Below are 22,618 nucleotides of genomic sequence, written 5' to 3'. Positions count from 1 at the left end.
TTTGTGATATCTTACTTTTAGTGATGAATGAATTGGTATAAACAATTGTAGTAGAAATATCTAGTAACACTATACAGTAGGTCCTGGAGAAATGTGGATTTGTTGTAGGCTTTTAAGGATGAGAGTCCTTCATAGGTGAAATGAGTGTACAACGCTTTAAAAACCTCATAGGTCTCTAACTCATGTGTCCTGACAGTTTGTGTCAGACAAGCGATTTTAAGATGCATTGTATTGAACCTTACGTTTTATGCAAGTTACTTAAATAAATCACTATACATAGCAACTAGCGTCCATGCATCTTTCTGCTTTTCACGCTGTCAAATTTCCTTCTGTATTTGTTTCCATATTTTAATCCCCGCAGAGGATACGTTGTGTTTCCTTATGCTAGAAACTGTTATTTTAAAAAAAAACAAACAAAAAAAAAAAACATATAAGGTTTGACCTATGTAGCTATATAAAAATGGACTTGAAGCTGTGAAATTAAATTAGGTTACTTATTTTGACTGAGTATTGAATATTCTCAATAGTCTCAGGAACATGAATCATTATAGCTCTTTATTCGTAAGTTTGCTGCATTGTAAAATAATACAAATGATAGGCATTAGTAAATTAATATACATCTTTCACTGTCCAGTCCCTTATTCATTAACAAGCAGTAGTATGCACTACATTTATTTTCTGTTTAAGGCTGCGCTTATAGTGCCTGGTGACGTTGCTCCAAAACAAATCCATTGATTCCGTCGCAAGCGCTTATATTAAGTGCGACGGCAACGGAGCGGCAAAAATGTTGAAGCCGGGTAAATTTGATTTTCTAGAGACAGTCGCCACATGTGACTGTCTCTAAACCAATCAGAGAGTGCACTGGCCTTGTCACCAGCGACGTCGCCTAAAAACAATTTTTCACTTTCGCTAGTGGCGACGGCGACAAGTGATGTCATCGGTCGCGTCGCCGTTGCCGGCACTATAAGCGCGACCTAAGGATGCAATTTGGTGCAGTTTACACGTTAGACAGCATGACTAAATCTCTAGTTAAGCCATCAGAGAACTCTGTACGTCTTTGTTAGCCACTTTCTTGCCATCTAGTTTTTTTTAAGCCCCTTGTCATGGAACAAGAATCACATTTCTGCCCGACCCCCCTTCTGCCTGTCAGCTCTTTAAGTTCAGCTGCAGGCATTTGTTCCACATACACACACCGTGCCTGTGTGATGTATCAATATGTTGCCCTTTCTGCCTGTGAGCAGGCAGCCAGTGAGTTGCTACAGCAACCTCTGAGCTTCTCAGTATGGGCTAGTCTGCCCCCTCCTGTTTGTTCAAGATGGTCTGTCCCAAGGCTATTCCCTTTACCCAGATTGCTCCTCACTTCCTTTCCTACCTTAGATCACAGTGAGTACAGACCTGTCTGCATCCACCCCTGGTAAGGCCTTTCTCTCTTACCATAGTCTAACCCCATAGAAGCCTCCCACATAGAGAAGCACTCTCTGCCTACACTACACCCACAAGTTCCTGTGTTTTCTAACCCAGCAATAAAATTAAGAAAGACATTAAGGACTTGTCATGCTTTGGAAGAGGGAGGACATGAGTTGAGCTTACTTGAACTATTCATACATCATTCGTGACCCTGGTTCCAGGAAAGTAAGAGAGAGACCGTGTATTAGAGGTCTACGCAGAAGCTATCACTCACAGCCTTCATGCTACAAAAGTGCAGCTCTACACAGCTATACAGCAAACTGCTACAGCTTTCTGCAAAACAAGCAGCAGTTTAAACAGAACAGTGAAAAGATATCTGTGCCTCACAACACTTACAGGAGCTGCTACTCCAGACTCCATGACTACACAGAGCAGCCTCTGCAACTGCACACAGTCTGCAGCTTTCACAGACAACCAGTAGCTCAAACTGCACGGCAGACTTGCGACAAAGGGATCGTCCTAAAAACAACAAACAATCAGACAAAACTCCCGCGAGCAAGGGCACAATTAAGACGTACAGTTGTTCCTCTCCACAGAGTATCAAGCAACAGAGCAACCGATTTGCCACGGCTGGCACAGCCGCAAAAGATTGCGCCCCACAGGCGAAGCCACAGTATCAAAAGGACTGTTCGTTCAAACACGTAAGAGGGGACAGTTGCAGAGACATTTCCCAAAAGGATTTACAAGGACAAAAGAGACTGTTCTTCGTCATGTCCAGGGAGAAAACAACCTCCCGATGGCAGTCAACAAAGAAACACAAAAGCGTTTCACCAAACTACACGGAGATGTTCTCGTGCAAGAGAAATGTACCGATGAACTACGGTGCACAGCGTTCCAGACAACAAGGAACGATGACAAACAAACACCATCGAGGGAAGATAGAGGATTCCCGAGGTTAACTGTCAAGGAGCTCTCTAAAGACGGACTAAGCAGTCAGGTGACTCCGCTACCATTCCGTTCACCAAGGAGGCGCTTCCCAAACAATGGAGAACATGCCATCTCTAGGTTCACCTCGCACCTCTGCGGCCCACAAAGGGAACCAGAGACCAAAAACAACTTTGTGGTCTTCATCCAGAAGATATTCTTTACCGGCCACGCAAAGCCAGCACCTCTAATGGAGGAAGGCGAAGAATGTCGGTACCTCCAATCACCTGGGGCCTACCACCCTCAGGAACCCGATCAAATCCGGGTAATGTTCAACCCCAGCGCTCAGCTTCAGGGAGTCTCCCTGAACGACGCCCCCTTTATTGGATTACATTCGACAACCAGTTTTCCAGGGACAGTAATCCGCTCCCACAAGGAGCCAAAAGCCCTCTCCTTCTGCCAAACGCCAGGTGATAGAGCAACAGGCTGCCACGGCTGGTATACCTACAAGGGGATACACTCTGTGGGTGAAACTACAGAGACAAAAGGACTGTTCTCTTACAAGACTAAAAGGAAACAGTGCCAGAGACTATTATACAAAGACATTGTGGTGCAACCAGCAAACCTGGAGCTGGGCATCCACCCTGCATCCTTTGCCAAAGAACCTTGGCCAAGGGACCTTGATACCAGTGATACCGGCCGGTGTCACATCGCTATGTGGACATGGACTCTTGCATTGTTTGAGAATGTGATGTTATCTTTGTTATGCATTGCACATATGTTCCACATATTCCAGTTATATAGTGGTATCTCCAGATACCAGACGGGGAGTGTCATGGAACAAGAATCACATTTCTGCCCGACCCCCCTTCTGCCTGTCAGCTCTTTAAGTTCAGCTGCAGGCATTTGTTCCACATACACACACCGTGCCTGTGTGATGTATCAATATGTTGCCCTTTCTGCCTGTGAGCAGGCAGCCAGTGAGTTGCTACAGCAACCTCTGAGCTTCTCAGTATGGGCTAGTCTGCCCCCCTCCTGTTTGTTCAAGATGGTCTGTCCCAAGGCTATTCCCTTTACCCACATTGCTCCTCACTTCCTTTCCTACCTTAGATCACAGTGAGTACAGACCTGTCTGCATCCACCCCTGGTAAGGCCTTTCTCTCTTACCATAGTCTAACCCCATAAAAGCATCCCACATAGAGAAGCACTCTCTGCCTACACTACACCCACAAGTTCCTGTGTTTTCTAACCCAGCAATAAAATTAAGAAAGACATTAAGGACTTGTCATGCTTTGGAAGAGGGAGGACATGAGTTGAGCTTACTGGAACTATTCATACATCATTCGTGACCCTGGTTCCAGGAAACCCCTTCTATGATGGATTACTCCTATATCTACTGTGTGTCAGTTATGTCAAGTCCACTGACTCCCTTGAGTGGGCTTCACTGGGTTGCAGCAGAAGCACCTCACTGACTTCAATAGACTAACCCTCACAATTTTGTACCATTAAAATGCAATTATTTAGCCCGCAAACGCACTGATTTGTTCATTGGATGTTGGCATGGCTGTTATGTACAGTAGAGGCAACGTTTATTCTAACATTTGCCGTAAACTAGCCGGGTTACATTCTGGGTATGTGCTGGGTATGTGCTGGGTATGTTCTGGGCTAGTTTGAGGCACGTTTAAGGCATTTCTGCATTGACTAACGACCGATAGGATTAACACAGCAGGGATCCCTGGCAGTCCAATTCAGTTTGAATGGGACTGCCAGGGACCCCCGCTGTTAATCTGATAGGCCATTAATCAATGCAGAAATGCTGGGGCTAGTTTAAGGAAAGTTTAAGGCATGTATTCAGAATGTACCTGGGTGTTTCCTGTTTTTTTGGGGGAATTGCCACTGGTTTTTGTTAGAATAAGAGTTGCCTCTACTGTATACTAATTTCTAAAAACGTTTTTAAACAGTACAATATGCAAGCACAGACATATTTGGCATAATCATTTTTGAGTGCTTTAATGGGATGTTTGCACTGTTTGATCTTTTCTACTGTCACAATTTGTGTTTTGAGATTTATGTGTCTCTTATTAGAAAACCAGGTAATGTCAGTCTCTGTTGTGACCTCATTCTATTTTTTATTGTAAGATCTGGTAAAATAATAGAGTTTAGCAAGTATATCAAATGTAATGATGTATTAACTACAATGTAAGGCTTCTACAGGGAAGGGCAAGCAAGACCAAAGACAAAATGTATGAGAAAATGTTACAGCGGCATTTAAAATGTCAAATTGAATCTTGCAAATCTAATTGACTTTGCTATGTTCTGTTCAGTCTGTGTATGACTCTTTAGATAAAAGCACATTTCATATTGCCAGAGATGTGCAAGTTTTCTAATTTATCTGTCTCTGTTTGTGTTTTAGTGCAGATGAAAGATTCGATGCAACTTTTCACACTAATGTTTTGGTGAATTCAACCGGCGCCTGTCAATATATTCCACCAGGTAAAACAAATGATGTGTTATTGGATCTGTTAATCAAGGTCCAGCCTTACGTAATGATTCTGATTGATCCACATTCTGCCTATAATGTTATTCCTTTGAACATACAGTTAATACACTCCAAACCATATTTACCATACAAAGCCGTGCTAAGTTAAACCACTAGGCCCCGAAAATGTAACTGGGCCTTAAGGTTTGTCAGTGCACCACCATTTGGCCTTCTATCATTGAAATGTCCATTAATATCCACTACAATACAGTATATCATGCAATTTTGATTCCAGTTGTTTTAGGCAAAATTATATCAAACAAATTATTCACTGAGCAAGTACAGTAGGAAGCAGACTTTATACACTTTGATGCTTGATTAACCTGGAATAAAATGTAGCTCTTGCCTAATATACTGTTTGTTATTATGTTATACTGATTCAAAGGAAGGAATACTAAAAAAAAAAAAAACAATTTGGGAAAATGTATTTCACACACTTCCTTCCTAATATCTGAAACTGAGATCTCTACCTTGATGAAAAAACTGTAGTATCATTCTTCCCTACAGTACTTATTAATAATCTACTCCATTTAATGCCCCAACATCCTAGGAAGATATCTAATATATTATTTATTGTAACAGTTGTATCTTCCAACAGCCTAACGTCCACCAGTGTTGGATGGGATTAATAAGGGATTGTGAGATCACAAGTGATGGGACAAGGGACAAGACAGGAACAAGGGCCCCAGACAATTATTATGAGGGTCTGGGTTAGAAAGTGATCTAGTCAAAATATGTGTTGGGAATTGCAGCAATGTAGTAATTAAATCTTTATGAGTAAGTGATTTCACAGAAAACAAAGTATGTTTCAAACAGTTCCACTGCTTTTTATTTATCTAAAATTTTAGAAGCTTACCTTCTAATGGTAATGGAGAATGGGGACGTAAGAATTACAGGAAACGAAACATATCTGTCAGTGTCTTGAAATGTGTTATCTCCTTGAAATAGGGAAGTGAAAGTAGAGATAGATGTCAGAGGACATTGTTATTCAGTTACTGTAATACTGTAGGTGAAGGTTTAGTACGCAGGTGCGCCTGCACAAGTGTATGTGCAAGACAAGTATACATGTGAGCAGCGACAAGATGCAAGGGAGGGGGTGAGAAAGACCGTACATGATATGGTAATAATAGTATTTGAAGTTCACCAGACACTTTTGACTTAGCATATGCTCATAAATAAACACTTATTTGTGTGGTGTGGCACATCTCCTGCCAGAGACTGCTGTCACCTAGAATTCTGCTGTCAATAAATTCGTCTTTTAACTTCAGCTCTTTGGATCTGAGTCCTGACTGTCATGGGAAACCAATGCTTTTAATACAAAAATACCAGGATCCTTTGATTGAGGAAAACGTGAGATAAAATAAATTGTAATTTATTTACACGAGAAGCACACACAGCTTGAAATACAAAATAATACGAATAAACACTTACTGCTTTACAGTTGGGACCCGATCAGCATTCATACCAAATTTCATAGCGCTGGCATATTCCTAACCTAAGTTGGCTCCCTGCGTCTGCGCTGTGGGAAAAGTGGCTGGCGTTTTTAAAACCATTTTTTCGCTTTGCGGTTTGTTAGTGAAACAGTGTTGCAATACTCAGAACTAATTCATAATTGCGACCTCACTTATACAATGTAGCTTGGTATAACGAGGTGGTAATTGTGGTTGCAACACTCGGAACTAATCCATAACTGTGACCGCACTCATTCAATGTAGCTTAGGATAACGATGTGGTAATTGTGGTTGCAACACTCGGAACCAATACATAACTGTGACCGCACTTATACAATATAGCTTAGGATAATGCGTGTGGTCCCCTTATTCCTAGCAGGACACACACAGACAATTCTAATGCATTTACAGGCTTGCAGCCAGTAGTGGGCTGCAGAGCTGACACTTCACATTTACAATATGACTCAGGGGCACCCAGCCGGGCATAATACCTTTATTTACAGGCCTGGGTACACCCTCACCATCACAGTGACAAATTTGTCTCCTAACAACAAGTCCATAGTGCAGGAAATTAAATCATAACCGCATAAAGTCTAATGCATCTCTGTACGGACAGATTTAGAGTCTGTATGATCTGTAAAACCATTTCTAATTAAGGAGAGGTTCTATACTTGGAGTTGTCACCAGCTCAGACACCCGAGAATAGATCCTTAAAGGTCCGTTAAATGTTTTTTTTTTTTTTGTGACGTTACCCCCATTTAAAATATCGATAGTCGTAACGCATGTCCACAAATGTCATAAGCGTTACGATGTCTTTGCGTTTACATTAGAAATATCAGATGGCTAAATCTGACTTACTAATATGCTAATGAGGCATTAACCTGATATCACACAGCCACAAACTTCCGGTAATGTTAGCCCATGGAAACAACATTACGATAATTAGGTCACACCAACACCTGCCGTTACTCGCATCCAGACCATGAATATCATAAAATTATTTCTGGGAATAAGGGCAGGTCTAAAGAAGATTGAACCGAGTATAGGACTTAACATTTTCACTACATGTGTCATATAAATATATATATTATGGATCATTATGGATCATATGTCTGAAACACATCAAGAGATGTATTTGATAATGTGTTATGACGTGTAATAAACTATACTATGGTTTTTAGTGATTAAAGTGAATGTACGCTATGTTTGTCTGCTGTAATATGGTATATAATCTTGACTATGAAGCATAGGTGTACAATAACGTCTGTTATTTTGGCATATAGTTAGCTTGTGGATGTCCGTTGAACTGAGAAAAACTAATGGACTCTACCTGTTTAGGTAATGTCCTATTAGTAGTCCAGATTTAACGGACCTCAAATGATCTACCCCATAGTGAGCTGTTTTCCCAGTCTCATACAGTAAATCACCCATGATTGTGTTCCCAGACACAACTTTTTTAGGTCCCACTGTCCTAGCCTTCTAGGGAAAAGAAGTCCTCTCCCATCATTGGTTTGGACAGATTGGTTTGGTTTGAATCGTTAGATTCAGCAATTTATGATCAGTGAAGTCTGTGACAGAGCAGAATGGCTCCCCAAGGCAATAAAGACAATAACAAACTATTGTTTAGAATTTGCTACTACAGTTAAAACATACAAAAATAACATATCTAGTAAGGTAATAGAACTAATGGAACCATCGGCAAGGCTCTCATCACATTCATGAACATCCCAGCGCTTTCTAATTTTTTATGGCCACAATATAATCTTGTATGGAATTACATACCTTGTCTAACTGGGGTACACATGCCTGCTTTAGGATGCTATCTAGTGCTTTGTCCCATCAAACTCTTGGGACAGGACGGCATGAAACCCTATAAAAATTGCATCAGGGATTAAAATAAACAGCTTTAAAAATGTTTGCTCCACAAAAAAGGATCCCCTCAACAGATGAAAGTTTTACTACTATGACTTTTCCCTTTCATAAAATGGAAGGGTCCTCTGCTTGGTGACTATGAGTAGCTTATTAGATTAGTGTCTGACTTGTTCACGAGGGGAGTTACAGGTGCCAATTGGACGGGCGTACAATAATACAACCCTCTTCAACTAGTTTTCCAAAGGGTCCAGATCAGAGACACCTCGTCTAGGCAGAAAGCAATCCAGCACATGCAAATCCAAGTGAAACATCATGGGAATACCTTTTGTAAATTGCCCTTGCCGAACATTTCCCTATAATAACTTCTGCCTCTAGCATCCTTCTCTCCTTGACGACAAATATCATCCTTTATGTAATTTTTATTCAGAATACCGTATGGGGACTACTTGCATTTCACAGAAAACAATATTAGCACAAATGCTAATGTAATATCTGTAGCTGGAAAGTTCACTGAACTGAGAAATGAACATGTAGCATTGTATCGCTGTACCTGATAAGCCATTTCTATTTTACAACTTAATACAATGAATATTTTATTTTAGCTCATTTAGTGATATTTGAACAGCACTTTTATGTAGCACTTATATTTTTATATTCTTTTCATTGCAAGGAACTATTATATATTTTGGCACAGTGATATATATTTATATATTTATGCATATACCTAGGAGTACTACAAATGTGTAAAACTTTTGCCCAAGATGGCAAACCGAATAATATTTGCCATTTTTTAGTCATGAAAAAATTGTGACTTTGGCAGAGTTCACAAGTGACCAAGTCAATATGCTTTGCAATTTTGCACAATATGCTTATTTGCTACATTCTCTAAAGTCACAAGATTCACGTGTGAAATTCTTTAAAATCACTGAGACTGAAGCCTCTGGGCGATCCCCCACCTAACCTTTCATCTCCCACCCCCCCCCCCCCTCCACTGGTTTGTCTCCCTCCCCTCCTCTTCTTTTTCCTCCCCTCTTTCTCTTTCCCCCTACAGAAAACGGGAAAATGCTATTGGTCACTATATGATTGTATTGAGTTGAAGTGTTATGGGCTCATGACATTTCTGTTTGTACATTAATTTGTGAATGTGTCCAATAAAAAAAATTGTTACAAAAAAAATCACTGAGACTGGAAACAGGACATACAGCAGGTATTGGTCTTGGTCTGGACATATTTAGCTAAAGACTTACTAATTTGGTAACATTGTTATCCCTTCGAGTGTTAGCAAAACATTTCACAAGTACTTCAATTCAGAGGAAAACCACTATAAATTCTGTGACTGCATTTTGGACAGTTTTACACATCGTTACCTAGGAGAATATATAAGATTATTATTCTGCGTTTGTGTCTATACTGCAATGTACACTTCTTCTAATTGTTAGAGCGACAAACCCTAAGCAAATTGGAACAATCACTAGCATTTATATCATTATCATTCATTTGAGTTACATAGCAGGGGCAGAGTGGAGCTATCAGGAATGATCAAAATTATTCCTTGTAAGTAAACACAGAAGGCAGCTTATTTTCCACAAAAAAGTACAGTCTTCCTCTAGCTGTAACCATCGTCATAATTTATTTTTTAAGTAAAAGCATGACTCCACTTAAGGAGGCATCGCAATACTTTACAGTCAGTTTAAGAAGAAGCTAAAATTATATACAATTATTTTGCTAGACAGGAAAATCCAGAAGGAAGAAATAAGTCTTGCACCATGCCTGAAACAGTGGAAAAGTCGATATGCACTTAAGGTCCGTGGTAGCGAGCTCCAGACTTCTAAGCCCGCCCACCCAGCGTAGGCACAGAGAGGGGAACCCCACTGAGGGCCTGACAGCATAGCCAGTCTCCGTCCATGGCATCAAAAGAGACTGTAGATAGGCAGGCTCTTGACCTTGCAAGATTTTAAAGGCCATAATGGCCAACTTCAACCGAACGGGGAAGATCGCTGGAAGCCAGTGCAGATCTAACAGGATGGGAGTGATATGCTCAAAGCAAGAAACACGTCACAGCATCCGAGCTGCAAAATTCCAAACAATCTTCCAGCTGAGTGAAAGCTACCCTCTCCAACACGGGAAGGTTGAAGATTAGACGATAGTTGGAGAGATCAACATCTAGACCCTCTTCAGCAGGGGAAGAACAAACGCCTTTTTCAAGGTATTGCTGATCTCCACCAACCAAGGAGCTAATGCATCAATGGTCTCTTTCAGTAGCCATGAAGGACAGGGATCCAAGTCACAAATAATCCAGTTCATGCCAGCCGTGATTGAGAGAAATCCGGGATTGAGATGATCTCTCCCAAGGCAAGCTTTGTCTGTGGGGTGAGGCGGCCCATGGGATCCATTGGGGGATGAATATGTCATGGGGGCAGGCTATCTTATCATCAAAGAATCATTGAAAATCACCACATCACTTCTCAGTTAGACAAACCCAGATGGAGGAACAGTCTGGATAAACCAGGCAGCTCACCATCCTGAAGAAGGGTCACTTCGTCCAAGACTGCATGGACAGCCAAATTGTACTTCGACACAGACAGAGACATCGTCCGGAGAAAATAGCACAAATGGCCTCAAGGTCAGCCCTAAACTTAATACTCTCAAGCAGCCTCCTATGCATACCCAATCTGCCTCAGGCCTACCACCCGTATAAGGAGAATATAAATAACATACAATCCTTGTAAATTTAACCTATGTTAAATTCTAATTCTAACTCATCCTATACTGTATTTATACTTGATCTAGAGGAAAGCAAACAAAAAACCCGGGTGAAACATTTACAATTATGTTTCATAAGAAAAGGAAATTCCTTCCTGACTCCATTATTGGCGTTCAGATTTCTCACTGGATCAACGCTCTTCCTATGTTTTCACTTGTTCAGCATATCCCAGTATACAAAAGGATGTTTAACCTTCTCCTAAATATATATGCTATACTATATCTGCCATCACCGTCTCCATAATTTCTCAGTGCAAATGCAGTGTTCTAGGTCACATTGTTGAAGTCAGTTTGTTCAATAACCGACACTCTGGCAAAAACATTTAGTCTGACCCAAACAGAACGGAGTAGAAGTCAAATAACTCCTTTGCCAGCTACATATGGGGCTTTCCCAAATCTTTTCACATTATACTATCTGTCATAACCTTATAACTGGTATATGTTATTGATATAATTATACTTATTCTTAGGTATTTTGAAGAGTACTTGCTACATCGATGTAAGATGGTTTCCTTTTGATGTTCAAAAGTGCAAATTAAAATTTGGATCTTGGACTCACAACGGGTGGCTTCTTGATCTTCAGATGCTAGAAGCTGATATCTCAAATTACATATCCAATGGAGAATGGGATCTAGTTGGTAAGTAGTTTTCTTTTTGTTCTTTAAGGCTGCTTCCATGCTCCCGAAGACCGCACGGAGGCGTGCGCGCGTGTGACATCACCAGCGTATAGCAGGAGCGTTTTCTGGCTAGGCGCGTTGGGGGGGCGTGTCTCGGGCCATGGTCATGACATCACGGAGCTGATTCCTCGCACACTGCTCGCCCCCTTGCGTGGTCCATGGCTGCGATCATTGCCTTAAGACAATTTGATCGCGCCCTGTATGCCACCACGCAGTCTTCGTGAGCATGGAAGCAGCCTAATGTTAGTGGTGTCTTATTAAAGTTGCTACAGACTACACTATAAACAACACAATTTTAATTTCTGTACATTTTATGAACTCTGAGCAGGGGCTTTCTCACTCACTGGTTTGAAACAGTACTGTTCCTATTACAAAACAGAGATGCGCAATATTGCTCATATGGTATTTGTAGCTGTGACTTTTGTGGAAGATTAGGAGATGATGAGAGGAGATCTGGCATTATCCTAAATTAAAGATTAAGCTAATTTTTCATTTTTACTAGATATGATTGTACATGTTTTGGCTTATAACTAAAACCTTCACCAAGTAATATTACTGTCTCCCTCTGAAACACATTATTATGTGATCAATATACTGTCGCTCTATGACAGCCTTTCTCCATGATAGAAGAGAGTTATAATGCTTTCCATGTATTAAATACAATCTATAGTCAATCAAATGACGACTTCCTTTTTTTACTTGATACATTTTCTTCATTTGAAGGATAACATCATGGAAAAAATAGTTTATGCTGGAGTGCTCATTTTACCCATTTACATACCTCAAAATAATCATTTAAAAAGAACTACATGTTCCCTATGTGTTATTATAACCATTAGTCAAGTAGGTTAATGCTTCCGGTAGAGATTTTTGACTCTAAATGAAGGGGAAAAGCCACATAGAGTAGACTTTGATACTGTACATCACATTTTAATATTTTTTTTGACACCTCCATAATTCTTTCTGTTCACTTCCCCCAAATCACAAGCTGGTAAATTCCTCAAAAAGATGCAACATATCTCCTAAATTATTACAATGATGCTTGGAGATGCAGAGTGAAAAATGCTTCTGCTTCTCTAGCTGTAAAAATTACCTTAGTTAAAAGACTTAATTGTTTCGTAAATTCATTAGCACAATTTTCCAACATCTGGCACCTGTATAAAATAAATAACATGTTTAATTATAACACCTTTGATGCAGGCTTCCTAGGTAGACATGGTTAATTCCAGCTCAAACCTGATTGCAAAAAGACACTAAAATGGGTAAAAATTAAGTGAATACATGGAAATTAAAAACATGACAATCTACATTTTCATGTACTATATGTGTTATAAACAGGGGGGGACTACTCACCAGTGGGCAAGAAAAAAAAGTCGTCATCACCCCCAGGGCTCTACCTATGCAGTGGGGCGTGCAGCGCCTTATCCAGTGGCGGAGAGTGGGCTCCCTCTGCATCTGCCACACACCCCACTGCACCGGTAGGGTGCCGGGGAGGTGAAGAGAGAGGAGGGGCCCTGTAGAAATGCTTGTATGCTGTTCCGGCAGGCTGATGGTAATATGGGCGAATGGGCCACTAACACTCGGGGCACCTATGGTAGATCCTCCACTGGCAGTAAAAATCCTCACCCTACTCCTCTGAATGTTCTGCATAGGCATAGCCACTCATATTAGCCAATTTTATGCAAACATGAGGCATTACATATTTGTTTTTTGTTTTTCCACCTAAAACTATACCCATGGCATGTGACAAAAAACAAATACAATGGAAATATTTTGTGGAGCCTAAAAAAAACAACAATCTGCTTCAGTTTACTGTTACTTTAGCTGCTCCCACTTTCCCAGCCACTTAATAATTAACTCTCTAGCTCTCTTTTTGTCATTTATCAGGTTAAATTAACATAGTTGCTTAGGCAACAAAAATGCATGGAGCACACAATAGATGATTGATATATACTGTAGCATCATATCTATGCCATAAAATGATACCTGTATTACACACAATAGAAAGTATAAAGGATCTCTACAACAGGGATTTGTAGCATTGGCTATGATTACATGGGAGTATATGAGATGCATAACACACCACTCATGAGGTGGCAGCAGAGATGTGTGAAATTTGTACATAAATTCACAAAACAGGTAAATATTGGACTGCTGTTGCTCACGAAAAAGCTTCACAGATGTAAAACTTTGGTAAATAAAAGTAAAACTCTGGTAAATAAAAGTGCACTCTTCTTAAAATGCTTTATTGTAAATACCATACCTAGAGCACAGATACCCGGAAATCCATTATTAGACTTTGAGAGTTCAAACTGGAGCTTGGTCCTTGGACAGAGCACAAGTGATACAGTAACTCTGACTGACTTTACGCAATCGGACAAACTTTTGTGAATTTGTCCAAAAATGTTTGTACTACTGTACAGTGAGACATACGTCAGACATACCATACACTTATGTGGTTCTCACCCAGGATCCTTAAAGTAGGTTAAAACAAATGTCACATGGAAATGACACTAACAATGATACCATTGGTCACTTGGTATGCATTTGATATGTCATGCATCAATTTAGTCTGTCACATGTAACTTGTTGTTGGCTTTATTTTTGTTAAATAAATCATGACACGGTATAATATGTCATGTGTTGTTGTTCATCTGAGGTTGTATTTAATTAATTTTTAGACCTGCTAAGGAACAGATAATTGTTATTATGTCCTGATATGTAAAACCATAGAATTCAAAGAGGGTGCACTTTCTTTTTCACACAACTGTATATATTGATATACTCATTTATTCTGATATATATATATATATATGTGTGCGTGCGTGCATGTGTGTGTGTGTGTGTGTGTGTGTGTGTGTGTGTGTGTGTGTGTGTGTGTGTGTGTGTGTGTGTGTGTGTGTGTGTGTGTGTGTGTGTGTGTGTGTGTGTGTGTGTGTGTGTGTGTGTGTGTGTGTGTGCAGAATAAATGAGTTCTTCAGTATTAGGTAATACCTTTTTTATTTGGACTAACAATTTATGTCATAGAACAAGCTTTCGAGAGTTTTCTTTTCTTCCTATATGTTATGGATTTGTGCAGTATTTCCATTTGCTGGTCTGTTGGCAATTTTGATTTGAAAAAGTAGCACACAAAATAAAGACATCTGTGTACACTATAAAATCTCTGTACACTTTAATTTGTGACCTTATTAAATATTTTGGTTTCAAATATCACCCCTGTGCTGACAACACACAGATAGTGTGACTAGTATTATACATCTGCTTTTTCAACCACTGACCTTACACCTGCCGTCCAGATCAAAGTCTCTGGATGTCTCTCCACCATATCATCATGAATGGCCCTCCTCCAACTCAAACTTAACATGTCAAAGACGGAACTCTTCATAGTTCCTCCCATGCCTGGCCCTACAGCCCCTTCTAAATTAATATTGGCAGCACTATCATACAGGCAGTATCACAAGCACGCTGCCTAGGTGCCCCATTCAATTCCTCCCTCACATTCTCTTCTCATACTCACAATAGCGCTAAAACCTGTAGATTTGTCATCCATAACATTGCAAAGATACACCCTTTCCTCTCTTGTCCTACTACTAAAACTCTAACACAGGCCCTCATTCTCTCCAACCTTGACTATTTTAATCTTCTTCTGTCCGGCCTTCCTGGCTCTCACCTGTCTTCCCCTACAATCTATCCTAACTGCTGCTGCTGCTAGAATCGTTTTACTCTCCACTAAATCTGTCTCAGCTTCTATTTTGCTAAAATCTCTTCTCTCCTGGCTACCTACAGTATTAAATCTCGTATTACTTACAAAATTCTCTTTCTATAATTTTAAGACAATACACTCCTTTGCCCCACCTTACATCTCAGCCCTAATGTCTCATTATAAACCTGCTTGCCTCTTGTGATCTGCTCAAAATGTCTTCTGTCTACCCCTTTTGTAGCTAAAGCCCTTTCCTGCCTAAAACCTCTCACTTACTGCCCTGCACCTCCAGAATGCCCCTCCCCTGAATATCCAACCAGAACTCTCTCTCTCTTTATCTCACTTTCTTAAAGGCCCATCTTAAAATACCCCTCTCTAATTAATGAAGCATTTTGTTAGCTCCATTGACTAGTATTATACATCTGCATTTTAAGTGCTGACGTGAGTACATGGACATCAATGGGAATTCTGTAACCCCTTTTCTGCCATTGCGTTGCAATGCATTTCTGGTTTCTCTGGCAGCGAAAGGAATTAATTACACTGCGGTGTGTTGCTAGACCATCTGATAGCAGAGGCATTAATGAAGTGATGTGCATGAATTGAAACAATTTCTGTTCTACTCTTTGTGTCTCACTTCTTTGCTCATCTAGAAGTTCCAGGGAAAAGGAATGAGCTGTATTACGAATGCTGCAAGGAGCCGTACCCTGATGTGACGTACACAGTGACCATGCGCAGACGTACACTCTACTACGGTTTAAATTTACTGATACCGTGCGTCCTTATATCTGGACTGGCACTGCTGGTATTCCTTTTGCCGGCTGATTCAGGAGAGAAGATTTCTCTAGGTAGGCGACAACTCATAAACATATATTATCTCTAACTGTCCATAAAATATCTGTAAATATAATGTATAGCCTCTGTTCATTTAATGTAACCATGTATTGTCATCATAACTCTGTTCCCAGGACATAGTTGAATGCTTAATGTGTTACTTCCTGGGAAAATATTTTATTAATAAACTCATCTCTGAAAGTAATAAAAGCACCTGTAATATGTATTGTAAAGCATTTATTTTTTCACAGTACAGAATGTTTCCCCGGGTGCTGATAAAGCCTGTTCTTTGCCATATAGTCTTTACCTGGAAAAATAAGTTTAGCGCTGACTATATTGCCAACAATAAACTAGCACAGAAATCAATAGCACCTGCAATCTTGCACCAAAATATGATTAAAAACTACAATGGATGGTAAAAAAACAATGATTGTTGTATACATATAAATAAAGTCAGCATGTGAAAGCTTTGTGTGTTTTACCTTCTGACCTAGATTTTGCAGGATCAAGAGGCAGACACTATACATAAAAATGCATTAAAAGAAGCATTATAATTATTCCTACGTTGTGACGGGTGTGAAAAACTTATTTCGATCAAAACTTTTAGCAACTTCATCCAATTTATTGTCACAGGAGCCTTCACTTACTTATAGGGGAAGTAGGAATATTAGGAAAATCCTTCTCAGCAAAACTGCTACTACTATAAGTAGGTGTAAATATAAAGGCCCAGTCTTTCTTTGCTACATATATTGGAGATACAATAAAGTAAATGCACTCGGCAAATGTAAACATGTCTCTATATAAAAAAGTTACTTTACTATTTAATAGCTTACAAGTTTGGACCCATAAGGTGAACCCTTGAAAATGACTGTATAGCATGACATATACAATATAAACTGCTATATAGGTTAATGCTGGGAAGAATAATCAGGTGACACCAATCTTACTTTTTTTTCTTCTTATATTATTATTATTAATGTTTATTTGTAAAGTGTCAACATATTCCTCAGTGCTGTACAGTGACTGTGTATGCACCACTTAATATAGATTTTGCAGGCACAAAGAGTACCTGGCCATAGCACTTACAATCTGATTTTGGTGCCTGAGGCTACGACCGTTATTCAAACACTTCACACGTTGTGTAAATCGGAATACCGATGTCATGACGCAGGATGTCTTCCAACCGTACCGCCTTAAGACGCGAGTGCGGCGAGTGCAGAAAATGGCATTTTAGAGGTCTGGTTTTTAAATACCTTAAATTGACACAGTAGCACAGTAGCACAGTAACACAGTAGCACAGTACTGTACACATTACAATTCATTCATTTCATTGCACCCAAAGAAACAGAATCCATGAAATTCAACAAAGCAATCGCGATAAGCGCGGGTGCCTCGAGCGATTGGCCGCGTTCATGCTGCGTGGAGTACAGCAGAGCACACGAAATCGGCGCCGTGATTTGTTTGAATAACGGCCGCTGCAGCTGTAAAGTGACTTGCCCAAGGTCACAAGGAGCTGACACTGGGATCTGATCCAACTTCCCGTGCTTTAAAGTATTTGTTTTCAGAGTCAGCGAATTTACTCACTGAGCCGCTCCCTCAAACCCAATCTCCAGCCAATCATGCAGTGATTGGGACTAAATATATTTATTATAAATACCATTTCCACATTTTCCCAATTAGAAAACTATGGTAGGATTATGCAGCCAATTATATCAGGATAAAACATGGAGAGTATAGGCACAGTACGTACATAGGTTATCAAAGAAAACATTGACCTACAGTAGTATGTGGTTGTTCAGTTCACCTCAATAACAGTGGCAGTTTTCTTTAGTGTTGCCTGCAGAGTTTATCTGTTATAAAAGGATCTACAGTAATTGTATTGTTCATGTGCCTTGAATTACATGTTTTAGTATTTACAGCCTGCTTTCTTAAATTTCAGGAATCACTGTTCTGTTGTCACTGACGGTGTTTATGTTGTTAGTGGCAGAGATTATGCCTGCAACATCAGACTCAGTTCCTCTAATAGGTAAGTTCGATTTCTTTCTTATGTTTTCTCAGGTTCAATTTTAGAGGAAATACTGTACTTTGAAATACAGAGTTGGCCTGAGCCATTGCCCGTTATAGCATAAATTATCATGGCTTATACTATATGTAACAGAGTCTACCTTAACGAGGTTTGGCAGGCTTGAATCATGTTTTGATCAAAAGATGTAACCAAACGATTCCTTTGTCAGACAGACTTAGGTTCTAAATGTAAAAATGTCACTTGTATATTTTAGCCCAATTTGTAGGAGCGCAGGATCTGTCCTTTGTTTTCCATAAATGTAGGGCCCATCCTTTTACCAGCAGCACACCTTATAAAGGGGAGGAGTGCGGTAATATGTACAGTATCTGTAATATAATGTGCCAGCGTCATCACTGAATACCAGGCAAAGTTTAAATTTCATAACTTAATTAAATAGGACAAAGAAAGTATATGTTGTATTACAATAAAGGTATTGGTATGTCTGTGGTATGAAATGTGGTATGACATTTCTATTAATGGTAAAATTCTACAATACAATCAGTATTTTTCTTATTAGATTTCAACTTGAAGGCCTAAATGATACAGTACAACAGACAAAAATTCCCAATGCTATATCCAATATCACCAAAAAAATATAGTAAAATACTTAACTGTTTGTTTTCTCAGAAGTATGGGTCATTTAGTTAAACTCTTTGGCCAAAGCGTTATAAACCTGCAGCCACGTTACGGCATGACCAGTATGCAGGTCCTAACACTACCTGTGAAAACTCTCATTTACCTCTGTAATGGAGGAGAAATGTCTCAATAGACCAGTCTTACAAAGGTGCATGAAAAAGCCTGCTACTTAAAGTGGGGTGGAGTGAGCTTAAACCCAAGGAGGAGGGGTCACTAACCTCCAAATAACTGTTATCAGTTGACAATTTACAAACATACACAATCCCTTCAAGCACTAACCCCAATCACCACGACACCATATCATATATTTTTGTGTCAAATGAGAGCTATTGGGTGTGACCCAATGTACACAACAAAAGACATCCCTAAAGGCATCACACAGCTACGGTTTAAGAAAAAATCTGAACGCCAAAAAATGCATTCTTTTTAGTGGGCAAATATATTTAAATGTGTGTGTTAAATATATCAAAACTATGTATGTATGTATATCTTTATTTATATAGTGCCCAAAGTGTACTCAGCTCTTCACAAAGAATACAGTACAGGGAATTATAATAATACAATAAGCACAGCAAAATCAGACAATAGGAAAGGAAATCCCTGCCCGAAGAGCTTACAATCTAAGTGATATATTGGGAGATTTACAGAGACAGCAGGTGAGGGAATAAGTACTGTAGATTGCAGTGCTTGGCCACAATGGGTGGTAGGAGTGACTATGGGAGTGAGACAATCGCCATGAGTGCAGGCTATTGGGATGCTTGATTTGTGCCTTGTCTTATATGCCCTGTAAAATAATTAACAAAATAATACACACCTGTAGAAATCGGTCGCTCCCCACTGCACATGCGCGCGTCGTCAAACCAAGCGCCACCACTATCAAGCCTAAGGTCTGTGCATCAGACGTCATCGTGAGCGCCCCTGCTCCAGGTTACTGAGGCTTGTGGGTAAGAGCAGGGGCGCTCACGATGACGTCTGATGCACAGACCTTAGGCTTGATAGTGGTGGTGCTTGGTTTGACGATGCGCGCATGCGCAGTGGGGAGCGACCCGATTTCTACAGGTGTGTATTATTTTGTTAATTATTTTACAGGGTATATAAGACAAGGTATTGCTCCTTAGATTAGACTCCTTGACAAAGGACCTACAGGTCCGAAACGCATAGGAGGTGTGTTTGTGTCCCCATGGGGGTTTTATCTCTTCCAGTCATGTACTGAAATAAAGGACGTTTGTATTTTACCACCTGGCTCCCTGGCTGTGCGCCATTTGCTGCTGTTTTGCTGTTCCTGGATGTATCTTCATGGCTGGCACGCCACTGCTTCTTACTTTGGATGTGACAGGAGTGGGTAAGAGACTTTATTTTGACTCTTATTGTTGAGTACTTGGAGGACTTTATTCCCACAGTGACTCACAGGTCATTACTGATATATGCCCACTCCTCATCCAAGATTGGAATACTTATGGATTCATATCTATGTGATTGAAGGTCACTGGGTGGAGCACCCCATTTGTTTATTCGCATGTGACTTACAGAGACAGCAGGTGAGGGAATAAGTGTAGTAGATGGCAGCGCTTGTCACAATGGGTGGTAGGAGTGACTGTGGGTGTGGTGCTGGTGCTGGGTGCTGGTGTCTGAGCTTTCTTGTGTTGTAAGTGGATGGTAAGAGGGTGCCAGAAACTTTATTAGACATACTGCTTACTTTATTGAGACATGCTGGTTTCATACATACTGTACTTCTGTGGCACACTGTGCCCAGATAGCTTCCCAGGGACGCACACATGGCTTGTCACCTTCCATTACCCTGGGTTATGGGGAACATACAATCTCTGACAACAGTGAACTTGAGACATTTCCAGGTACCGTCCAGGAGCTTCTATTGAGGTTCCTAACTACCTGTCATCTTTACGATTCCCTATAAGTCCATACTGTGGAAACTGGTGTGCATAGGTGTTAGAGCAACTCTAGGTGTGACACTTGCCTGGACTCCTGGTCTAGCGATACCTTACTTGACGTATCACACACATCCTCTTCCAAGGAAAGATAGCATCCTTCTGCATCTTGATTACTCCTGTGGCATTTCCTAGATAAGGGACAATCTTCCCTAACTTCAAAACAACAAAAGGTGACCATACTTCTACACATAACGTTGCACATATAAGACATACCCTTAACACCCTACACTTAACACAGTGAGACTCCTCTCCTGTGGTGTCCTCCAGGAGCCTATGGCCCTGGAAGCTTCTGCAGCTTTTATACCACTGTATGATGTCATCACCCTACCCCTGTAACTGAGAAAAATGTAGACATCCTTAACCAATTAGGATTCATACGTGGTCAGGTGATTATTCTAGCAGGTTCTGGAACTGAGGAGTGGCCAGACACCTGACAGGACCTATTTTAGCTATGTGGAATAAGCTACATAGAATTAGCTACATAGAATTAGTTTAATTTAGCTAGGACGTTTCCTAGACATTAACCTGCTAACTCCTTATTAACCCCTTCAATAGACAATAGTAATCCCTCTATGGGGGTTTACACATATCTTTCCCACTCTTTTTGTGATCGCCACAGCACCCAGCCAGATCGGCTCTAAATATGGGAAGGCATCAGCTTCAATGCAATTAAATATAGAATAGAAAAAGTAGCGTCAACCAACTACCAAGGTAAACAACAATAAAATGTATAAAATATATACTATTACACAGTAATCCAGTGTCTGAAAAGTCCTGCTGCTAGAGTCCAGGGAGGTGATTCCAACACCTCCAAAACAAATGTAAGGAAAAGGGGAAGTCCTCCAGCGCATAAGCTCAGTTCACCATCCCAGGCAGGTATATGTGGGAGAAAACAGACAGACACACAGAACAAAACAAAACAGAGTATAATATTAGTATATACTACTAAAATACTGCAGCACCTCACTAACTAGCAAACTCACACTTACTGTACATGTGCAGATCCACATTAGAGTTGAGGATGCAGCATTCCACAGAAATGTAACTTAAAAAGAGTAGAGAAAATGGACATCGCATAATACGTTTTAATTACAACTAGCTGAGAGACCCAGCATTGCCTGGGATGAAAAATAAAAGTGTGTGAGAATGTGTGTCTGTCTGTATGAGTGTGTGTGTGTCTGTATGAGAAAGTGTGTGTGTGTGTGTGTCTGCATGAGGGAGAGAGTGTGTGCCTATATGAGAGTGTCCGTGTGAGAAAGTGTGTGTGTGTCTGCATGAGGGAGAGAGAGTGTGCCTATATGAGAGTGTCTGTGTGAGAGTGTGTGTGTGTCTGCATGAGGGATAGAGTGTGTGCCTGTAGGCGGACGCTCACAGAGGTATGCAAGGGAGACAGGTTATGGTGAAATTAAATAAGGCTTTTATTGTGCCTGTTTCCTTAACATCAGGAAACCATCCAAACAAGGGGTAAACAAAGCTTCTATTCACTTGGGAGTATTTCTAGTGAAATACTATGCAGTCCATAACTCCCTTTAGATACGCATATCTCCCAGCCCCAAACATATAGCATGAAATGAACAGATATAAAAAGTCTTATAAATGAAAGTCTTATCTGTTAGCTGGGCTGCTGCAGGGGAAGCTTCTCTGCTCTCTTGGAACTGCACCCTTGTGTGCACAGGAAATGTCAGGCTCCAGGTTAGAATCTTGTCCCCTTTGTCTTGTGGTCAGCTTGTCGCTCAAGACATCTGTCCTTCCGTGGTTCAGCCCAGTTGTGGACTAAGGAATCTCTGCTCTGTCTCCAAGTTCA

The 22,618-nt window shown here is 40.4% G+C and overlaps 1 protein-coding gene across 10 annotated transcripts in view; it reads left to right on the top strand.

Moving 5' to 3' along the window:
- The window catches only part of LOC142498720 (neuronal acetylcholine receptor subunit alpha-7-like), a 256,642-nt gene that overhangs the window by 139,369 nt on the left and 94,655 nt on the right, over positions 1-22,618 (top strand). For 9 of the 10 annotated variants that reach the window (XM_075607093.1, XM_075607079.1, XM_075607070.1 and 6 more), the window contains 4 exons: positions 4,750-4,824; positions 11,427-11,594; positions 15,984-16,178; positions 18,104-18,190. In XM_075607093.1, the coding sequence (XP_075463208.1) occupies positions 4,750-4,824; positions 11,427-11,594; positions 15,984-16,178; positions 18,104-18,190 (525 nt within the window). Of the gene's footprint in view, positions 1-4,744; positions 4,825-11,426; positions 11,595-15,983; positions 16,179-18,103; positions 18,191-22,618 lie in introns of all 10 variants that reach the window. The other variant, XM_075607033.1, reaches the window with a different exon arrangement.

This window comes from Ascaphus truei, chromosome 1 (assembly GCF_040206685.1).
Source record: "Ascaphus truei isolate aAscTru1 chromosome 1, aAscTru1.hap1, whole genome shotgun sequence".
NCBI lineage: Eukaryota > Metazoa > Chordata > Amphibia > Anura > Ascaphidae > Ascaphus > Ascaphus truei.
This window is presented reverse-complemented; position numbering and strand designations above follow the sequence as displayed.